The sequence below is a fragment of the Megalopta genalis genome, chromosome 7 (assembly GCF_051020955.1).
Source record: "Megalopta genalis isolate 19385.01 chromosome 7, iyMegGena1_principal, whole genome shotgun sequence".
NCBI classification, from domain to species: domain Eukaryota; kingdom Metazoa; phylum Arthropoda; class Insecta; order Hymenoptera; family Halictidae; genus Megalopta; species Megalopta genalis.
The window spans coordinates 9650409-9672331 of NC_135019.1; the positions used below are offsets into that span (position 1 = coordinate 9650409).

Genomic DNA, 21923 nt, shown 5'->3' on the forward strand with positions numbered 1-21923 from the left:
TGGAACGAAGCCAAAGAATTATTGGTTGCACATTGCAACCCCTTCACGCGCCGTTTTCTTCGGAGCTACAACGATTCGAACTTTTTCGATCGTAACCTGTTGGAGTTCAACGATACGGATGACACTTTACGGTTTAACGGCATGCTCGTTTCTAGATGCGTTCGTAGTTCTGTTTATTTTGTTCATGGTGTCGAGGTTACAAAAATATAATTTGTCGAAGACACTTCTGTATTTTGAAGAAATATGTATATATCGTTATTTATCAGCGAATTACATGATAACGTAATCATTTCTTTGATGGAAAAGCAAACTTGTATTTGTCAGTGTCGACGTTTACTGGAATTCTTAAATGTCGATGGCGACAGAAGAGAGTTTTATTTCGAAGCGAAATTAGCGTTATTAATAGCTAATATTTGTAATAGCTAATATTAATAGCTAATATTTGTAATAGCTAATATTAATAGCTAATATTTGTAATAGCTAATATTAATAGCTAATATTAATAGCAGGTTATTACTAAAAAAATCTCCATCGTGAGCCAGACACGTCAAAGTATGGCAAGTGGTTAAAAAGGAAAAAAAATGACAAGTTTATAATTGAAATTACAAAAAGTTACGCGGTTAATGCTTGTAACCTGCGTGCCTAAGGGCTTCTTCCCGACGATCTAGGCGGTTCTCTAAGTCAGTTGAAACAACTTTTTCCTGAGCGAAAATGGAATCCGCGGCTTCGTTTACGAGATATTAATGAAAAACACTGACCAATGAGAGACGAGTTCGGCTGCCGCGAGGCGGCGCAGCCAACGAGCGCACGAAGCCCAATTCCGCTCATTGGCTCGGCCGCCTGATCTCGCTTCTCATTGGTCACTGTTTGTCGCTAATAACTCGTAAACAAAGCCGCGGATTGCATTTTCGCTAAGGAAAAAGTTACTTCAAATGACCTCAGTAACCTCCTGTTCCCGGATTGCGAGACATTTTTGGGACACTCTGTATACTCTATAATATTCTGTAATGCAGTATGTTGTAATAAATCTCATGAGAGAGTTCCTTATAATAAAAAGAAAATATAATCTTGTACGAATATCATGGTAAAACGAAATGAAAGAATGATCGGTAGGGCAATAGAAAAACTTCCGCCTTTTTATCATAAAAAGTAGATTAAAAGTTTAGAAAGAATTCTGCAAGATTTCGCTCCAAGGTAAAAATTGATCGATCATTAATATCGATCAAGAAGTGTACGATCGACTGTGTACACAGTTTACGATTTCGATGATATAACATCAGGAAATAATATCAGGAACAACGAATTCGTCGACACTGAACTGGCGGCAAATATTTCGCTAGTGTCTGTATCGATGGTTCGGACAGCGAATACAAAGCCAACGATAATAACTGCAAGCAGCGGTCGGAGCTGTTTTAATTAGGTAGATACGAGCAACAAAGGCACTCGTTTTATTTTATATGTCGCGGCGCGCGCTTTGTTAAACTTTCGAATTGTTGAAACAAAAAATAGTCGACAGCAGCGGCACGATCTGTAGACGGGTCGAACAATGCGAGAATCGTGGCGCGGCATCAGCGTAGTAGTATGTTTAATTCGATTTTTGTTTGGGGAGTTTCGCGACATGTAAGCGTTGAAGCGGCCGTTTGAATATTCAAGCTTGTTTTGACAACGGCGCATCTGTTACCGAAATAGACAATGTCAAAGATGAAACGAAAACTGGAATTGTTTTCGACGATATCTCGGATCTCTTTGAGCCGGAAGCAAACCGGACGGAGGAGGAATAACAATTTATTCGACGGTGGTGCCAATGTAGATTGCAAAATGGAACTTCTGCGCAATTAAACGGTTCACCCGATTACCGTAATTGCATATCTCAAAATAACTTGGCTGCGGTTTAATATAGACATTTAGTTCGACCGAAAAACCTGTTGTTTATGTCGCAGGGAAATTACGAAAATTATTAACAGTAATTTTGATTAGCAGCCGACCGTACTGTGCTAATATTATAAGAGAAATATCATTTTTAAGCTACACGTTTAATCACGATATTTGCAGATATACAACAAGCGCGATAAAATAAACGTTTGCGATACATCGATGGTGTAATTGAAATTCGGTATCGGTTATGAATCGGTTTGATCGACGTACTCAGCTTTCGCTAATCTATTGACAAAAATTCGTATCGGCGTCAATCTGTCTGTCTATCGCGTGTCTGTAACAGTAATCTCGTTACATCCCAAGGGACAGCTGGTATTCTTCGTGCGGTCGGCACGTATGTAGATTCGGCGAAACTGGCACATATTGTTCGACGAGCGAAACTGCGAGAGAGAAGCAATTAATACGTGCAACGGTTTCGGGGCACCTCTTGATTCCGGGAACAATGCTGTCATAAATCGCGGCCCCTGCGAGACACCCTCAGCGATCGGCAGGACCGGTTCTCCGAACCGATCTGTTAATTAGTTCGAATCCACCCTGCGTTCGATTCATCCTGGAGGAGTCATTTCCATCCCCAGGAAACGTATCGACCAATCGGCACGCACAATTTTCCTCGATCGTCGATCTTATAACGCCGCGCAATTAAGGCAGATTAGGGGCGTCTCGCACAGCCGGTTTGCGATATTGTTCTATCCGATTCGAATTTTGACCTGTATACCGATTATTTATACTCGGTTGAACTGTTCTAACTAACATCTCTGATCGTTCAAGAAAGGGAGCTTTAAATTAATAAAATCATTTTGAAAGAAGAGTGAAATCAAATAAACGAAATTATGCTTGGAACTCTATGAAGTATGGTAAATTCTCCCGAATTTTTCTTCAATTTGTAAACAAAAATTAACAATTTGGGAAGAGGAGATACGATTATTCGAGCCTTGCACCTCGTTATTTTTATATAAATATATAATAAATTTATAAATAAATTTTAAATAATATATATTCTTATAAATAAATTTTAAATAATATATATTCTTATAAATAAATTTTAAATAATATATATTCTTATAAATAAATTTTAAATAATATATATAAATTTATATATTTATAATAACGTTATTTTATAATAATTATTTGTGTTGACAATCGGCAACTATAAAAATGTGTCCATTTGAATTGTCCGTTTTTGTTTACAAGCTGAAGGAAAATTGGGGAGAAATTACTGTATATATAGAATATTTCAGCTTTGCTTAAATGGTAAATTATTTCAAAATACGTGGCACGCGACGTTCCTGAAAAGTGGAAGATTAGTAGACAAGATATTTCAATCGAGGACAGCAGTATAAAAGTATAAATATAGCATGGTATCCATTTTACTATGCACAGAATTTTCACGTGCAAAATGGATCAACAGAAATTAATAGTACTTTCACTTTATTTCGCTTCAGATTTAGGAAGATTTTGTTTTCCTGTTCTAATATTATTTAATATAGAATTTATAATTACTTACCATCGTTTCTTACGACGTTGGGCAACGACGAGACCGTTATTTGGAAAGGATTTGGTTCGGCGCTTGGTAATGGCCTCTGCCGTGAATTTTGAATGTTTTCGACTAAAAATTATTTATGGTATATTAATTGTTATATTAAAATTAAAAAATTAATTAGAGAAATATTTACATTTTTATTGAAAATAGAAAATTCTCTTGTTTCGATGTTGTTCAAATATACCGAATCAAGAGAAGGAAATTATTATAGGAAAATTAAAAAAGGAGATCGCTAGGAAAATACTATTTATTTGTTAGTTATAAAAATTTGAAACGGAAAAAAGAAATTCGCATAGAATTTATTTTCCTAAAATTATCTGCTAAAATTATATGTTTATTAAAAATCATATATATTTACTGAAATTATAAATTTTACCTTCTTGGATCGTAGGCTGCGGAGTGGTCGACGTCGTCCTCATTTGCGTTGTTGGCGTCGGAATCTCTGCGAAGATACGATTTCATATCAAATTACATTTTCCTCGCGCCACGAGGATCATTTATTGTCTTAGAAATGGTCGAAGCTTCTCTAAATATAAATTCTCGCGATAATGACTTTAATTTCATCATTAAATACAATTCACGTTAAATCGATGCTATGCGTTTGCAATCCATATTGAATTAGGTTCGTCGGTCGCACAGAGTCTCTCTCTCTGTTGACTTCGTAAATACTCAATTCCCCTAAATTTTACATCGATAGTACCCATTAGAAGCGAAAATTCGTCGTTAAAAAAATCATATCATCGTTCGTATTTTCACGGACTTTGGAATTTGTAAATAAAAAGAAAAAAAAGGAAAAAAACACATGAAAGCCCGACTTTTACGAGCCTGCTTCCTCGTGACAATTTATTTTACATGTTTTTTTCCCCGACGCAAACACTAGCCACGGTTGCATAAATCAAGATTGGCTTTGATATTTTAGCGCTGGCGCATACATATGCGCGTCATGTCCAATTTATTTTTGTTTATAAGTTACAGGCGCGGCACAGTAAATTCACAGCTACTCAAAGTAAAAAACGACAAATTTATATCAGAGAGAAGGCTAAAAATTGAAATTTATCGCTCGTTTCTACTGTCCAATAAACAAAATGATTCGCATGCTATGCATCGAACAACACAACGCTCTCTGGTATTAAATAAACAATAAATAAACAAATAACTAATTAGTAAAGAGAAGATAATAGGTTATAGCGTCATAAGACAAATCGTGCAAATGTTAAAAATACAATTAACTTCGTAAAGCATCGTTGACTCGTCGAGTGCCGAAAATTAACGCGAAAAATTCCCACGAAATCAGAGTAATTTAATTATTGAAGCAGCGTATGGTATATTAACTCGTTTGGACGCTAAAAAGCAATTTTGGTAACTACTTAAAAATTAGCGTGATCCTCGCGTGAATCATATTTGCAGTGCTATTGTGCACGCGTGTTTCTGTTAAAATTCGGCACACGGTATTTTCGTAAGTCTGTCACGATGCGATTACATTGCTCTTTTTTTCTCGCAGTGCTGGAGAATCCGCGGCGCGCCTTCTATGCAACTTGTGAATCAAAACAGACGTCCTCGAGGAATTAGCCGACCGAAGTTGTTGCAATCGTTAGAAATGCTGTTACTCAACTCGGAAAATCCTGTTCCCGGTGCAATTACCCAGCCGCCGACTTCGGCCGATTTAAAGGGGCGTAGTTTAAAGCGTATAAATGTACCTTAAATCGCGGGGTCAGAGCCGAACGACTGTTTAAGTAGCAGCGCCGGGTAATCCATCGGGCTGGTAACTTATTAAAGCACAAAGCTCCGGCGCGCGTTCAATCTGCGCGTACAGAAACGCGAAGCCAACAATTACGGGCCGATAGATAGCTGCTGCGGCTTCTTTTTGCCGGAGAAACAGAGGGACAGCCGGCCCCGGTTATCGGTGATTCACGGCTCACACCGCTCTTCAGGAAATACGATTTTCAGGCGGGATAAAAAGGCTCACTTTATCGAAACGATAAATTACTTTTTGATATCTAGCTTCGAATGATTGCCAAACCATTTAGAAGCACGGTAGGCGTGTTGCGATCGAAGCGCTGTGTGTTTAGATCGCCGGGCTCTTGATTCGCGTTACATTTTTCATCGTACAACGCGGCATAAATCGTCGTCGAAATTCTACCAATTTTATTTTCGTCTCGGTAGAATGATTTCGAAGGAAATTCATTTAAAAATGTACACGAAGTTGCGCTATATTCTTCAGATTCTACTGCAGTAACGAATCAAATTGTTTCTCCTGCAATCGTTTAACATTTATTCCGGTATGTTTATATGGAAACAAATTTTACCGTTTTTATTGCCGTTGCAAGGGAATATTTTCGAAGGTTCATTCTGAACTCGTGAAACGACAATGAAAGTTTTGATAATATTTGATCGGCAACGGTACTTTCTATCGCCGCGCATTGTTCTCTTCTTTGATAACTTTAAAAACGAGATTGTTTTACGCGAAATTAATTGCATACGTGTATTTCGATATTTGATGAATAGAACCGTGTACGAAAAACGCAAAACAATAGGGATAGCGCGCGTGTGTCTTGTTTAATCTCAATTCTGTGACGTGTGTTTTAGTGTAACTGCTGCATACGGGGCAGGGCACCAGGTGGTCCTGCGTCATCTCTTTTATTAAAAGCACGCTGCGATGCAATTCAATTTTCGTCCCCTTTATCGAAAGAACGCTGTCGATTCCAATGATCACTTTGATCGTCCGCAATCATATGCCTTGTTTGAGTTTCCGCGTTGCTTGTCCCTCGCACACGTTCTCTATTAACTCCTTTACGGTGTAGTCCGAAAAACCATATCCAACGACTTATTCGCTGCAACCCGATTTCCATATCGTGTTGCAAAAAACTACAAACATTTTGTCGATCAAATCGTACGGGATTTCGTTCACAAGCGAATTTCTCAATTTTTTCTTTTATCTTGTCTTGGTCTTAAATGTTCTTAAATCTCCAACATTTACGAAGACGTTTCAGTGATCCGTGATTATTAATAATCAGCGAGAAACTATGTTATTTATAACTCGAAAAAGTATATTCAACAACTTGTTTACACAAAATGGATTCTACACCGTGTCGCAAAAGTTTGCAAACATTTTATCGATCAAATCGTACGGGATTTCGTTCACAAGCGAATTTCTCAATTTTCTCTTTTATTTCGTCTTGGTCTTAAATATTCTTAAACGTCTAAAATTCACGAACACGTTTCAGCTCGCACGGAAAATTTTGATCGATATACACGGGTAACAATAGTCGATGAGAAATTATATTACTTCCAATTATCGAGTTTATATCGGAAATGAATTCCGTCGCACTGATAAATTCTGCAATCTTAGAAGCGGCAAATCTTTTGGAACAGTTGTGTACAGAGAAGTAATTTCTTTTAAGAATTATACAGGATTATACAGGATGTTTTAAAATTATTGTACAAGCAGGAAATTAGGAGTTCCTGAGGTTATTTGAAGTAACTTTTTCCTTAGCGGAAATGCAATCCGCGGCTTCGTTTACGAGTTATTAACGAAATACAGTGACCAATGAGAGGCAAGCTTGACTGGCGCGAGGCGGCTGAGTCAATGAGCAGAACTGGGATTCGACCGCTGGCGCCGTTGGCTCGGTCGCCTCGCGCCAGCTGAGCTGGGATTCGACCGCTCGACCGCTCGACCGCTGGCGCCGTAGGCTCGGCCGCCTCGCGCCAGCGAAACTGGAATTCGTTGGCTCGACCGCTGGCGCCGTTGGCTCGGCCGTCTCGCGCCAGCGGAACTGGAATTCGACCGCTCGACCGCTGGCGCCGTTGGCTCGGCCGCTTACCACCAGCCGCGCTCGCCTCTCACTGGTCACCGTTTTTCGCTAATAACTCGTGAACGAAGCCACGGATTGCATTTTTGCTAAGGAAAAAGTTACTTCAAATGACCTCAGGAACCCTTCATTCCCGCTCGTACAATAATTTTGAGAAACTTTGTATGTATAGTTCCTCGGCGATCTAGCCCGAGATTCTATTACCGGTGTATAATCGAATTTCTTTTGAAACGAATATTAGAAAACGTCGTGAAGCATAAGAATTTTTCATCTCGAAGGACGTTCGGAGTTCGGACAGGTTCTACTACCATGATACAGCTTCGATCCTCGATGCCTATGAACTATTAATAGAAAACACAAGGATGTTTACCATAGAGACTGATGCTGCCATCCGCCTCGCCGAGTGTGTTTATTGATATGCATTTGTATACCCCGTAATCCGCCTTCGCTACCGAGCGAATTGCAAGTTTCATGTGCACTTTGTACGGGCTTTCTGAGACCGTCTGCATGTACGCCGCGCCTGGAAAATGAAAAACGAGGTTAGCTTACGACGAGCCGAGGTTACTTTTGTTTCGGCAAAAGCAGTGCCGGCATTATAATTTATTTTAAAATAATTACTACTTTAAAGCGACAGTGTTCCAGCGAAGAAGTGAGTGAAAAGGGTGCAAAACGCTGCGCCGACTGACTTTATACAACGTGAAACCAGGGGATGCAGTCGCAGAAACGCGTCGGGTATAATAATAGTGATATTTGTCCGTCCGACATAAGGGTTTCCATACGAAATCGGGGGTACTTAGCTTCCAACGTGTTTCCATCTTCATTAATCTTTTAAAATGTTAAAATACTAATCCTACCGAGCTGAAAAAGTAACTAACGTGCATTGTTTTACGGTAAAACAATTCGCCACTATTATTATAATGACTAAGGAATTTATTTAATTATTTTCCACGAAAGAGTCATGATAATTTAACTACTTTAAAACGAAAAATGTGGAATCGTTTGAAAATGTGAACTATTTTATGAATATATTAATTAAGATATAAATGCTGCATTTGTTAATTAGCTCTTATAAGTATTACAGTTAAAATGTTATAGTTATAGTTAAAGTTAATTATAGACCCCTTATTCGGGGTTGCCATTCAATTAGTAACCATTATTAAGTAACCGTGGTTCAAGTTTCCACTAATTAAATTTAAAGATCTTCTTATATATTTTACATTTCTATTTTACAATGCCGACGGTGCTTTTGTGACAAATACTTTAATAAACATGAAGCAAGCAAATATGAGAATGGGAATACGAATATCGAATACGAATAAAAGGATGTATATAAATTGATTAGAAATCGATGGTTCGCGTTTAACTGAACGCAAGAATATTTCGAAAAGCATTTGTCAATATCATGCCATTTTGATTCGTTCAAACTCTGTGCTCCACCTTGCGCTCGATCGACCATAAAAACAGGCATTAAGGTCTCCTGCATGAATTCAGATCCATCAAAGGAATTATTGGATTTTCTGTCCATTCGATCGGCAAATCTTACCGATTCTGTATTTCTTCTTTCGCCGTGCGTTTATGACCGACTCTCTGTCGAAGCTCTTTGTATTTTTATCATAGACATTAATGATTACGGTGAGAAGCTGTTCTGTTCGTTAGATATCTTAAACCACGAATTCTTCAATTTTACCGATACAACGGTTTCTATTTTGCAACGCGTTCATTAAAAATTCTCGCCACGAAGCCCTCGACATTTGTACTAATAATCCTTGCGGCAAATTAATTCTTGCGCTATTGCCGTGACAAATTGCATTCTCACGCAAAATAAAAATTTTCCGAGCCAATAGCAAGAATAGTGTTCCCTTTTTTAACAATATTAACACGTTCCGTGCCACGTGTACCATCGATGGTACACGCTTGCATGTTTACTTAGTGAACTAAACAAATTGTTTACAAGAAATTTAGAACCGAAGAATCAATTTCCACCGCAAGAATGGGCGTTGATAAGTTTTTGTTACGTTGTTATGTGTACGAGAATTAATAATTGCACGTAATACATCAAGTTTTAGTAAAATATCAAAGTGTGAAGATTCGAGTAAAAAAAGCTCGGCACGGAACCTGTTAATAAGTCGATCTTTCATACTTGTAAATTCCTTTAGTCTCTCCGCTGTTTCTTTCTACTCGTTTCTTCTCAAAACGGGACACGATATCCGCAATCTAGTAACAACGATCAGAACTCTGCCAAGAAGACCGGTAACAAACGCATAAACGAACGTACTCTTCGAGTCGGCATGATTCTGCGGATTAATCTTTTCGCGAGCAACTTTCACAGTACAAGTGACATTAATCTTGATTCCTGTCTCGATATTAATAACTGGTCGCAAGTGTGCTCCAATTAATTCAGAGAGCAACGACGCTTAGTTTTCATTAAATGCGGCTTTCAATTATCGTTGTCTGCTCTTTTGGACACCTCGCATTCGTGTTTTCGTTCCGAAATGCACGACGGGGACGAGGACGAGGGTTACTTTACGTTACATGCTCGCCGGCAAAGCGAAAGAAAAGGAGCCAGGCCGCCATTATTGGAGCGGATCACGCTATGCACTCATTATTACGCGGCAGGAAGTGCCAGCGATTTCGGCATATTATATGGAATTATGAAACTAATCCAAGATAATTAGCTCATAATCTGCTTTGGTTATTGCGTAATTAAAACAGCCGGAATTCTAGAGCACCGATGACCCCGATGAAATGTTCATTCGCCACCACCGTCGACCAAACATAACTTTTAATCTCGTATTCGAGCGTGGAATGCGGCGAATCTCTGCTTTTCGAATTTTCAGCCAGGAATTCCAGAAATCGTCTCTTTGACGATCTATTTAAAGCTACGCCCGTCGAATCGCTACGATTCTTTTTCAATCGAACATTTCACATCTTTTAACTTCTTTTCGAATGACAAATATTTCATCTCTGTCCTCGAATGGTCAGAACTATGATTAAAGCGATGAATTATTTGTCATATATGAGCCGTTTATTTTGAAAGTGGCATAAGTCACTTTACCGTAATGAAAAGTGGTGATTTTTTAATGTTTTTACGAAATTATTTATACCGAGAAAAATATCAGTGTCCCGAGATAACAAATACAAGTGAATCTTCTCGAAAGTTAGCATCCATATTTTTAAACGTGTTAAAACGCAAACCCTTAAATATATCGACTTGAAAACAAAGTGACTTATGCCACTTTCAAAATAAACGGCTCATATTTTAATACCTTGAAAACGACATTTTATGATTTAATAAAATTATTATTTATATATTATTATTTATATATTATGTAATTAAATTTTTGTTTTTTTTGTTCATAGATCCAAGTACATATTTTTGCCATCCGAGTAGCAGAGCCAAGATCAAGTATAAGAATAATTGATTAAAAACGTTTCCGCGTATGTTGTTATTTATCACTGGATTACATTCAATGTACAACACAATCATTTCTTAGAATATTTGCATTGACAAATGTTTCTTCCCTTGCTTTCGGATGGTCAGAACTATAATTAAGGAGTTGAATTATAATATCAGGCGGGCGAGCGATAGTTAACAACAATATTAACTGCCCGCTCCTCGTAATGAACTCATTTGAATTTTTCTCCGGCACGAGACAGAAAATTGCAGCCACTTCAAATTGACCAGTCATGCTGCATAAAATATAGCTCTGCTCATAATTACTCAAACAGTGATTTTACATCCGACCCCCCTGTATTCGAAACGTAAGCGTGAATGTTTCGTATTATTGTAAGCATACATCACTTTTTATCGGAATAATTAACACACTTCTTGTTGCACAATGGCTTTAATTGCACGCGCATAAATCTCGGCAGCCGAGCTTTACTTTTATTAAACGCTTATGCGACACTTCGGATAGCAGAGTATAAATTATGTTCCCTAAAAGAGCGCGTACAAAAAATGGTAGACCAGAAACAATAAAACCTAAGCAAATCAGCGTAATGATGAAGCGTTAAATTATTCCGACAAGCTAAAAATTGATTATGTTTTTCACCTAATCGCATTTTTAATCGCGACGCTTCTAAAATATCTTGTTCCATTGTTTCTGCTTCATAAAAGAGAAGATTATGCATAGTCATTTTCAACTTTTACTTTATATATCAGAAAGAAATCGGTCTTTTTTAAATTTATCAAATCGTTGTTAATTAAAACGCAGTGCTCCAAATTTTGTTGTCAGTTGTCGTTGACGTTTCACGAAGCGATGATGCCTTTTTTTGATTGTTCATTCTCCCGTCCGTTACATTGTATTAAAATCATTTATAAAACACCGTGCGTTCATCTCTTCTTATCGAACATTGATATCACGTGACACCGAGTTACGCAAAATTGTCTCGCACTGATACGACATCGCACTGCGGATGGGTCGAGGAAAGAATTAGAGCAGATGTTCAACCAAGAGCCAGAACATTATCCGCACTTGAGAACGCGAAGCGCGTTAAGCGGTGGATAGCTGAATATTCAAAATCGTTCGAACAATATTCGAGCCATAGTATTTGCTCGCTCGGAAACGGGAGGACGATCATTGGCGGCGCTGGAAAGAATTTTCCGTTCCATTTTCTCTTTTGTAAATCGCACGATGAAAAAAAGAAGAAAAAATATGAATTCACGTAAACGTCCGCGATCTAATAATGAACGAAGCGAACAGCGAAGCCACAGTAAAGAGATTTCGCAATTAACAGTTCGAGATTGCTCGGAGGCCGGAAGAGAGTGAAATTTATAAGTGTAATGATCCGAGGCGAGCCGGGAAAGTATTTTCTCGGTTAAAGGGAAACTTTTTCTCGGAGAAACGTATGGCGGAGCGGGGTAGAAACAGAGGGTCGGGTCGGACAGAGACGGGAAGTAACAGCGAGAGTGTGGAATGCATTTATGTAGTAGTTCTATCGACCGTTGAAAATGGTAGAAAAACTTTCACCGGCTTCGAGTTTCAAAAGCAGATGAAAAAGTTTAACGACGTTCAACCGCGTTGCCGGGCATTACCACGCTAGTCATTGAATAGATTTTCCGAAATAAAACTCTCCATCGGTTCGATTCGAAAGTTACCGGGCCGGGCCGGGCCGGGCCGAGCCGCGCCGAGCCGAGCCGGTCCGGCCGCCCCGTTGTTTTTATTTCGCCTTTCATTAGACAACTTATAACCATTGTTTACGGGCCCGCCGATAAAAATTACTTAGCGGGCACTCATGAATTATTAGGAAACTTTATTATTTACGTGTCTGGAAGTTCAAATTTCAAGATTCCGCGGCTGAATAATAGCCGCGCGAACGGGTAACGTGCAGTTAATAACGATAAAAGTATATTCGTGAACTCTTCCGAAACTTTTTCCGCGAAGTTTCAGGGACCGGCTTCCAAAAATGTAGTTCATGCGAGGAATATTCTTGGAACGGGGCTTCCGAAGACATGCATTCCGCAATTTTGGCAAAAGATAAATATAACTTTCTCATAATCCAGAAATATCCTCCATTGAAATTCGCGCAAACACGAAAGCATCGTAATCGTTGTGCGGAATTTCTTAATATGTTAAATTTATCATTTATAGACCAAGAAGACCTTCAAGAGGCCGACAATATTTATGTAAATTCATGAAATAGTTCAACATGTGCGAACGATACGCATAAAGCAAAAATAAGAACACATTTAATACAATAAATTTAATATTTTCCCTTTGTGTGATAATTATTAAAGCAATCACTTACATAATTATTCAAGCATCACGCACATGCTGTGTGAGCGGCCATTAAACTGTTAATATAAACAATTCGTAATGTATCTCGGTACTTCAAATAAGAAAGTCGACACTGTCCAACAAGAAATCCTACATATTGATGCTGTATATAATAATTTGAAATGGGAAATTCTTTATTCAAATTTCATAGGATCCCTTAAAGCACGAAGTTCCTTATTAAAATAATTAGTCCTAGCGTTTCTAAATCATTCAAATAAGAAATCCTTAATATTAGTAAAACAACAATTCTCTATTGATATAGTATTTAATTCCTTGAAACAAAAAATGTTTACAATATGACGTATTTAACACCTTCAAACAAGGTATACTTTTTTTTACTAAATTATGTAAAATAGAAGGATCTTTATTAATTTTCCATTTGACCCCTAAGATAAGAAATTCCTTTCTGCGATAATTGTTCCAGTTGTTTCTAACTCGTTCAAACAAGAAATGCTTAAACGATGCACTTAACTCTTGAAGACAAGAAATTCTTAAATGATGTTACACTTAACTGTTCAAGAGAAGAAATTCTTAAACGATGTACTTAATTGTTCACAAGCCAAATAATATATCTAACTGTTTAAAACAAGAAATTCTTAAAAGATTTTGTATTTGACTCTTCGATTCTACGTCTCATCGTCTACGTTTTCAACCCAGGAATTTCTAAAACGACACATTTGACTCTTCGAAAAAAAGGATCTTCCGTATTGATATTAAAAAATGCCCAAATGAAATTAGGTATAATCCCTCCGAGCAAGAAGTTCTCCATCGAATGCCACATTTATCCCCTTCAAACGAGAAACCCTCCAACGACATTAAGCCGAATTCCTCGAAACAAGAAATCCTTCATCGACAATCTACTTAATCCCTCGGGATAAGTAATCCTTTATTGAAACAATTCAGCAAGTCGCGTCGGACCGAACAAAATAACAAATCTCTGCGTCGACGGAAGAAAGGAGAACCGCGCGCGTCGCGTCGCGTCGCGCCGTGCACCGCCGTAGGATTCCAAGTGCGTCGAGTTCGGCGGAGATTCGACGGCTTAAAGTTCCGCCGGCGGATAAATAAGTAAGGGGGCATCGTTTTCCCTCGGCGAACCGCACGTTACGGGCGAAAAGAGCGACGCCGTGCAGCAGCCAGCAGAAGTCATGACAATCACGAGTCATTAAAGTTGTAGAGGTGGCCCCGACGAGCCCAGAAAACGTCTGCGTTTGAAACGGTCGAGGAGGGTGCGAGCCGTCGTTGTGATGCAGGCCGGACACGGCTAGGATAGCGCAAATGCTAGCGAGCGAGGGGTGAAAGGACAGTAATGGCATGGGTAAGTAGCTTGAGGCACACCAACCCTAGCGCGCAGAGCAGTGCTCGCTTAAATACGCGTTACTTTGGCTTCGCATTGTCCCCGGTAATATTTGCCGCTATCCAATAAAAATCTAAAGTCGGAACATCGCCCGGGTAAACGAGAACGTAATCAGCTGCCGAGCAACGCACAGGAAATAAAGAACAGGAAGCTAAATCACCGCGAAACTTTTCATTTATCCGGGACACGGAGCACGATGATTCAGCGGCGATTTTTGCGAGAACCCGGGGTGCGCCGCCGCCGCGCTCGGTTTATTTACTGCCACCTTTGACAGAACGGTAGCCGGGGCCTCTCTTATCCGAATACTGGGTCGGCCAAAAAGTCTTTATCTTTCTAAGACGGTCTGGAAATAATTAACCACTCCGCGAAAAATTCAACGAACGCTGAACTGTCGTTGCGGAATTATCGATCTCTGTACCTCTGTAATTTCGTGTCACAAGATCTTACAAAGTCCTGCTTCTTTTTTTTAAAGGTTTTCTCAATGTCATCGTTTTTAACGAACCATATGGCGCTTTTAAAATTCATCGTAGTGTTATCGTAGATTTTACATCGTTTTAATATTTCGATGCAAATGGCATGCGAATGCGTCGAAATCGGAAAGCTTTTGTAACAACGAATAATAGAAATATGATTGATTGTAGCGCCAATTAGGAACACTAATTGAATAAGGAAAGCATTCCGGTTAGCCTTATTTCGAAGGATCGAGGGTTTACTTTCTGTTGTGGAATCATGAAATATTTGAGCAACGTAGTCGTTTAATTTTGTGGAGTAGGTCAGGCTTCCCTTTGCGAAGTTCAGCTTCCCCAATTGCGTTAAATGTTGCAGATTTTGTTTGGCAATCTTCTGCTGTGTTTGTGTACTCCGTTGTGCTCGTGTTAATGTAATGCGAAGATTAACATTGTTGCTTCGGGTAGGACGTTCTATTATTTATCGGACGTGGATGCAAATGATTAAACAAGCGACAAGCCTGTGAAGCTTAAAACTCTTATAAAGTTCATTTAATACCTGACGGAGCATAATTTAAAAATGACGTCCGTTGTACCGAAATTTTCCCAATTAATTGAGCGGTGGCTCCATTATACTCTCAAGGATACTCGATGCCTTTGTTACATTTAACAATGCATCCAAGTATCGTTGCACAGCAGGGTTGAACAAAATTTTATACGAATGACGGATAAAAGATAGAGATTAACGAGTAAAATGTTATTCGACATTATCGAATAAATATTCAATCGAATGCAAATTTATCTAGATCAAGATTTATCGGAATAAAATTTCACTCGAAAAAGAATTCGTTCGAATAAGAATTTATTTGTGTAAGAAGAGAGAGTCATTCGAATAAGATTTTATTCGAATAGAATAAATAGATTTTATTCGTGTAAGAAGTCATTTGAATTAGATTTTATTCGAATAAGAATCTATTTGTGTAAGAATTCATACAGAAAATAATCGAGATTCGAATGAAATTGATAGAATATAATGTGTTTTTTCATAGCTTATCGATTTACTTCTTCCATATTATTTTTTGGGGTTATTCGAATAAAGAATGTTTTTATAATAATGTATCCTATTTATAGGATCCTATTAATTGAATAAATACATAATTAATAAATAGGATTATCCCATTTATATATTATATATTTTATAATATATAATAATATATATAATAATATAATAATATATATATAATAATGTATCCTTCGAATGAAATATTCGACCAAAAGAAATTCATCGCGATGATTATCTTAGATAAATATTTACACACGATTCCGAGCCATTATTATCGGCCTCCTTTTTATCGTCTCCGGTTTACGTCATTCATTCATCCCGGGTTTAATGGACGATCAAACGGTAGCAACATCGGTCAATATTACTTTTGCAGATAACGTAAGCACCCTATAATCAACCAATAATCGAAATCGCTCGAATTAGCGCGAACCAAATGTACACAGAGTTTTTCGCGCTGCTGCGATTGAACATTAAATATTTGCGTCGCGATTGAGCAGAAATTCAGTCGCGGAAATTGGTTCGCCGCGTTCCCGGGCATTTTTATGTCGCGTAACGCGATCTCGCGACACGGACAATACGAGATCGCGTAATCGGAGAATCACGCGAGAATTTCTTCAGATCGATTCGCACGGGTCGATCTAGAAAAATTCACGCGACGCGCCGTTTCATACACATAGGTGCGCACGCACAGCATGCGCTGAATTTCAAATTCGTGATTGCGAATCGACAGTTTTAATGACAGCGACAATACGGACCGCGTGTCCGAGTTTTCACGCGGTATAGTTTGCTTCTCGGCAAATGAATGGAAATTTCGTGATCGCGAAATGAAATTCATACATTCGTTCTCGGATGTTCGCGCGGTTTCGAACTCTCCGCGACCAACACTTCGTTACACTTTCAGCCGTTTCTCTCGTTAATTACTGATTTTTTTTTACTGTCCGCCGCGCACAATGGACGTGTCTAATTTAATTCAAGTAATAATCACGTTATCGTTGCTTAAACAGCGAAATTTAATTAAGCATCATCCGTTGTTTCTACTAATTGGTCATGTTTCATTGCGGGAACAGGATAAAGCAGTTATTCTCCGCTTTGTTATCGGGACAGCAACAATTTCATAAGTTCGATGTAGAAAAATTACTGTATTTTCGGTGAAACAATACGGAAAATCTATCCTATTGGTTTAAGCTGGAAAAATGCGATCTGGCCGAGGGTTCATTAAACTTGCCGGCGTAACTCATCCGTCACTGTCGCCGGAATTAGGCAAATAATCGCTAAATAATAAATCGCAATAATTGCCGCAAGTATCGCCGCCATTAGCCGCGTTGTATGGTGATACGTTTTGAATGGGCGAAGTTATTTTTACGGGTGGGAACAGGTTTAATCTAGATGGATCACGTGGATTTCCGTGCTACTTTCGCGATTTGCGAAAGGAGTAACAGATATTAAGCTGTCGACAAATGGTCGGTGGAAGCATCACGGTTGCGGCTGGAATTGCATAACGCGGAAAACCCGAAGTGAAATCGCGAACCTCCCAGGAAACGTGTCTCCGATATTTCAGACACGACTGTATCAGATAAGTCTCGGATTAGTCTCAAACGTTTAGACGAAACGTCGACGATCGAATTTTTCGATGGAGCAGCGCCGATCGTTTGTAACAACTCGGAACCTTTTGCAAAGCGAAATGTTAATAATTGTCGTCCGCGAAACGAACGGAACCGAGAACTGTACGATCGTGTTTGTCGTAAATATATTTTGAGTAGCCCTGCTGAAACGTTGATTGGCGAAACTCAATTTGGAAAAGCCGTTTAATGTCTGAAGCCGATGGAACTTCGACTGCCATTACAATACAGAACACTTTTTAATGGTTTTACCGGTTTCATTAGTCTTGATTAATCAGCGCGAATGCTTCGTTTCGAGAAAATGTCTGAACGCGAAAATTTGCGGCTCGTTGAGAATCGGATCAACCAAGTCGACGAATAACGTCATTAAATATCGAGAATACAAGCTCATCGGACGGCGAATCATGAATTCGGTTAATCATGAGCACAGCGGCGGAGAAAAGAGAAGCGAATATTTTATTTCACGGATGTTGATATAATTGAAACGGCACTTGCTTCTAAAAATATGATTGAATAAGCATCGGACGTTGGTGTAACGAGCGCCATTTTGTTCGACAGAGGAGTTTGCTGGAGCGCTCGATTGCGAAGGAAATATGATAATTTTCCTCTGCGAGGGGGAAACGATTGGATCACAGAGTCCACCACGGCAATTAAGGGTTAAACAAAGCGACTTCTCCCCTTATTTGCGCGGCGCGCAATAAATCGCAATTTAGTATGTTTGCCGGCGTGGGTCAGCGTTGACCGATGCGACCTGAATACGAAGTTACTATCAGGCATCGGTGACCGACACGACGTTCAGCCGGTTAACAAGTTGTTACTGCGATATTACGGGAAAGTGAGGGTTGCCTGGCGTGAAATACGAGCCCGGAGGAAAAATCTTTAAATCAGGTCCGATTCCTTTCGCAGCGTTCGCGATAACGTTTTACGCGAATTTATACCTCGTCACGAATTAAGCATAGCAACAGTCGCTACATCGTATCATTAAAATTATTCTGTTTCCAAAGAAGTTATTCGAAAATTCATTTCACCAACCCTTTCCACCTCGACTCATTTCATAGCTACGTACTTTTTCAATTTGTTCTCTCGTTCTCCTACCTTTTAATTATTATTTTGAGAAATGTCCTCGTTTGTCTATTAAATATTATTAATGCTATAATGTATAATCTTAAATGCTACGGTTGCTTAGATTTTTTTTAATATTTACAGACGCAATGTTAATGTTATTAAGATTATAACGTTATAATCTTCATAACATTAACATCGTGACATTAATTTTATAATATTAACGTAACATTATTATCGTATAAATGCACCAATAAAAAATTACGAGATGTTAGTTATTATTCAATGGTATTGCAACTTTATTATATATATTATGATCACTATATATATTATATGATTGTTATTATATTATTGCATTGTATTGTATTATATGTATTGTTATCGTATTATTGTATTGTATTATTGCATTATATTATTGTATTGTATGCATTATTATATTGTAAAATTATTGTACGTATTCGTTGTTTAATCACAACCAGGTTGCTTCGCATGGCCTAAATTATTTATTCCGGACAATTTTGTCCAGCGTGTGGACCGTAGAGTGGCAAATGTTGAGAGATTACGGTTACCTTTCGCGTGGAAAAAGTGATCGAACGAAATTACAAGCGACCCCTTGATTCTGTTCGACGGAAAGAATTTGTAGAACGTTGGAAACTCTGAATAATTCTCGAATCGTTATTTTTGGCGCGCTGATTACCAAAGCCCTGCTGAACCGTGTTGCATAAATTGACGTCCATTGTTACCAGAATGCGCACGGTACGCTGAATTGTTCCGTAAATAATCCTTGAAAAGTGTAGCACCAAAGTCTCATTCGAAGTAATTATGGCTCCATGCATTTTCGCGTAGATATACGAATGCGACGTTGTTAGACCATTCCGGTAATGTACAGTATGTACATATGTGCCGTGTACAGTGCGTACGCTCGTTAATAAAACAGCGTTAACTACACTACCCAGTACGGTTCAATCGCTCTTCACTGAATTAGCAGTCCAGGAACACGTCCATTACAAACGCGCGGATGCGAAACTACGCTTCATATCTGTACGCGCGAATCTCTCCCTGCGAATGAACGGACTTTTACTTGATTTTATTCGATCAATCCGCCGTCTCGGCGCACACGCCTCGCAGACTGCGGTTTGCATCGGTTGCAGATGCATTTCTTCCTTACAAAAGACAGTTTCGCGCGAGTTGTCAACTTCTCACAGTTTCTTCGAATTTAAACAGCACACAAATTCGGCAGTTTTTAAACAATATCATTTTATTAAGTAATTTTTTTTATTAAGTAATTTTTCAGGCTTCGTTCAATACACGAGCAGAATAATTTTGTCAACAATTTGTACACGGACAATTTTCACACGGTAATTCTTTAAGATTCGTAATCCGAGAAATTTTTTAACAATCTTTATGTTTACTTGCAATTCGAATACAAAGATTTGTCAGAAATTGTGACAATTTCTCAGGTTTCATTAACTGCAAAAGCTTTTGAACATTTATGAAGTTTGTTCGACTGACGCGAAAGTTTAGACAGAATAATTTTTAGCAATTTTTCAGGTTTAATTCAGATCCCGAATAATTTTTCAACGGTTCCCCGCCTTTCTTAAGTGTCCCAAGATTTATGAACGAGTTTGTCTTCGTACGAGCTGTATGTTGCAAAAAGCATTACCTGGCCGTATGTAAAAGCTGCGGCAGATGCATGCAAGTTTAACTGATGTCACTGTACTGTTATAAATCATCTACAGAACTGTAAAATTTCTATCTAGATGCTGAGTACAGCATGAGAGGACGGAATCAAGCGCGATCGACAAAGTCGGTGCTTTCCTTTTTTTTTCGCCTTCGTTTTTCTTTCGCCGATGAATAATATCACGAGATAACGTTTATGGGGTGAGCCGAGTTCGAATGGAACTCGCATAAATTAGAACAGAGAAGGAAACACTTTGCGAACAATAAAATCTGATCGAAGATAAAAATAACTAAATTAAATATTACATTGTCAAGTTTTATGCGCAGCGAATATTTCAGCGATTCTTTTCTAAATATATGAACATGTTGCAACACACTTGTTAACACTGTAACCGTCACGTCAACAAAAATGTTATATAATTAAAGTATTTTACTTATTCGAACTAATATTGAAAATTCAAGTTATATAACCCCGATCGTTTTTTCAACATAATTGTCTTCTCCGGATCCTGACGAAATTTGTAAGGTCAGCGTAAAAATCCATTTTTTAAATCTGACCGTATAATTCCGTCAGCCACGCGCGAATGACGTGGCAGTGAAAAGTGTTAATTGCTGCTATCGACGTTCGATCGTTCTGAAAATGTTTGCAGCTGCTTTTCGGATTAGAAGAAGTTGAAATAACATTTTTTTTTCCGCGGCGGCCAACGAATTCTCGGTACAATAATTATTCTTCCGCGAGCAATCCGATTTCGTTTTAAATGCCGACTATTCCGCCACCGTCCGACAGGAATTTCTGAAACTTCGGAGGCTGCTGCGGGAAAGTTCGGCGCCACTGCTTACCAATTTTCAGTTCCGCTCAAGTAACATCCGCGTCTTCCTCGATTTCGACTTTTAATTAAGTTTTTAAGTACAATATTGCTAATGCAACTTGCACGCCATTTACTTTGGCGGAGTGTACACTCGAACACCGTATCACGGTCGTCCGATGATGTTTTATAATTTTATCCGGCAGGCTTGCGCGCGTTTTCAGCGCGTGCAAGTTTAGCATCGATGTTACCTTCGTTTTGTTTAACGATACAGAACCGCCGTGGAAGAAAACACACTGCCGTGTAACCGCGGTCTCTATAAGCTGCGTCAAGACAATTCCATTTTGCATGAAAATCCGCGGGGCTACTTATGACCCACGCAGCTTTGAAAGTTCCGAGCTCCGCCGCGCCAGACACAGCAGCTTAAAATTACTTTCGCGAAACGAAATTAATGAAGGAACGCATGCCCGTTGAGAAGGAAAAAAAGAGACGGCCCGGAGCGGTTGGTTAAACAAGAAAAATTTACAACTTCTTCTTCCGATGTATTTGTTCGTACGCGAACGGTCGGAATTCTGGCGGGATATTCTTTAACGAATACGTTCGTCTTAAGATATTCGCCAAGGAAAGTCTCGCGTTCATTCAGAACATAACCGGCTTTTGTAATTTATCGAATTTCACCTCGTTGTTGCGTTTCCCGACAACGGAGAATAATTCATTCTGTTTCATTGTGATTCGCGTTGTCGTAATACAAATCGAATTGCAAACGAAGCTTCTTTAATTAATTGCTTTATATCAATATGGCATTAAATTAATGCATATTTTATATTGTTCC

At 38.7% G+C, this 21923-nt stretch overlaps 1 protein-coding gene across 1 annotated transcript in view; it reads right to left on the reverse strand.

Moving 5' to 3' along the window:
• LOC117229080 (neurotrimin) overlaps window positions 1-21923 on the reverse strand; it is a 252385-nt gene that overhangs the window by 9001 nt on the left and 221461 nt on the right. Inside the window, exons 7-9 of the mRNA XM_033485220.2 lie at window positions 7655-7804; window positions 3852-3917; window positions 3440-3541 (exon numbers count right to left, since the gene is read on the reverse strand). Coding sequence (XP_033341111.2) covers window positions 3440-3541; window positions 3852-3917; window positions 7655-7804 — 318 coding nt within the window. The remainder of the gene's footprint in view (window positions 1-3439; window positions 3542-3851; window positions 3918-7654; window positions 7805-21923) is intronic.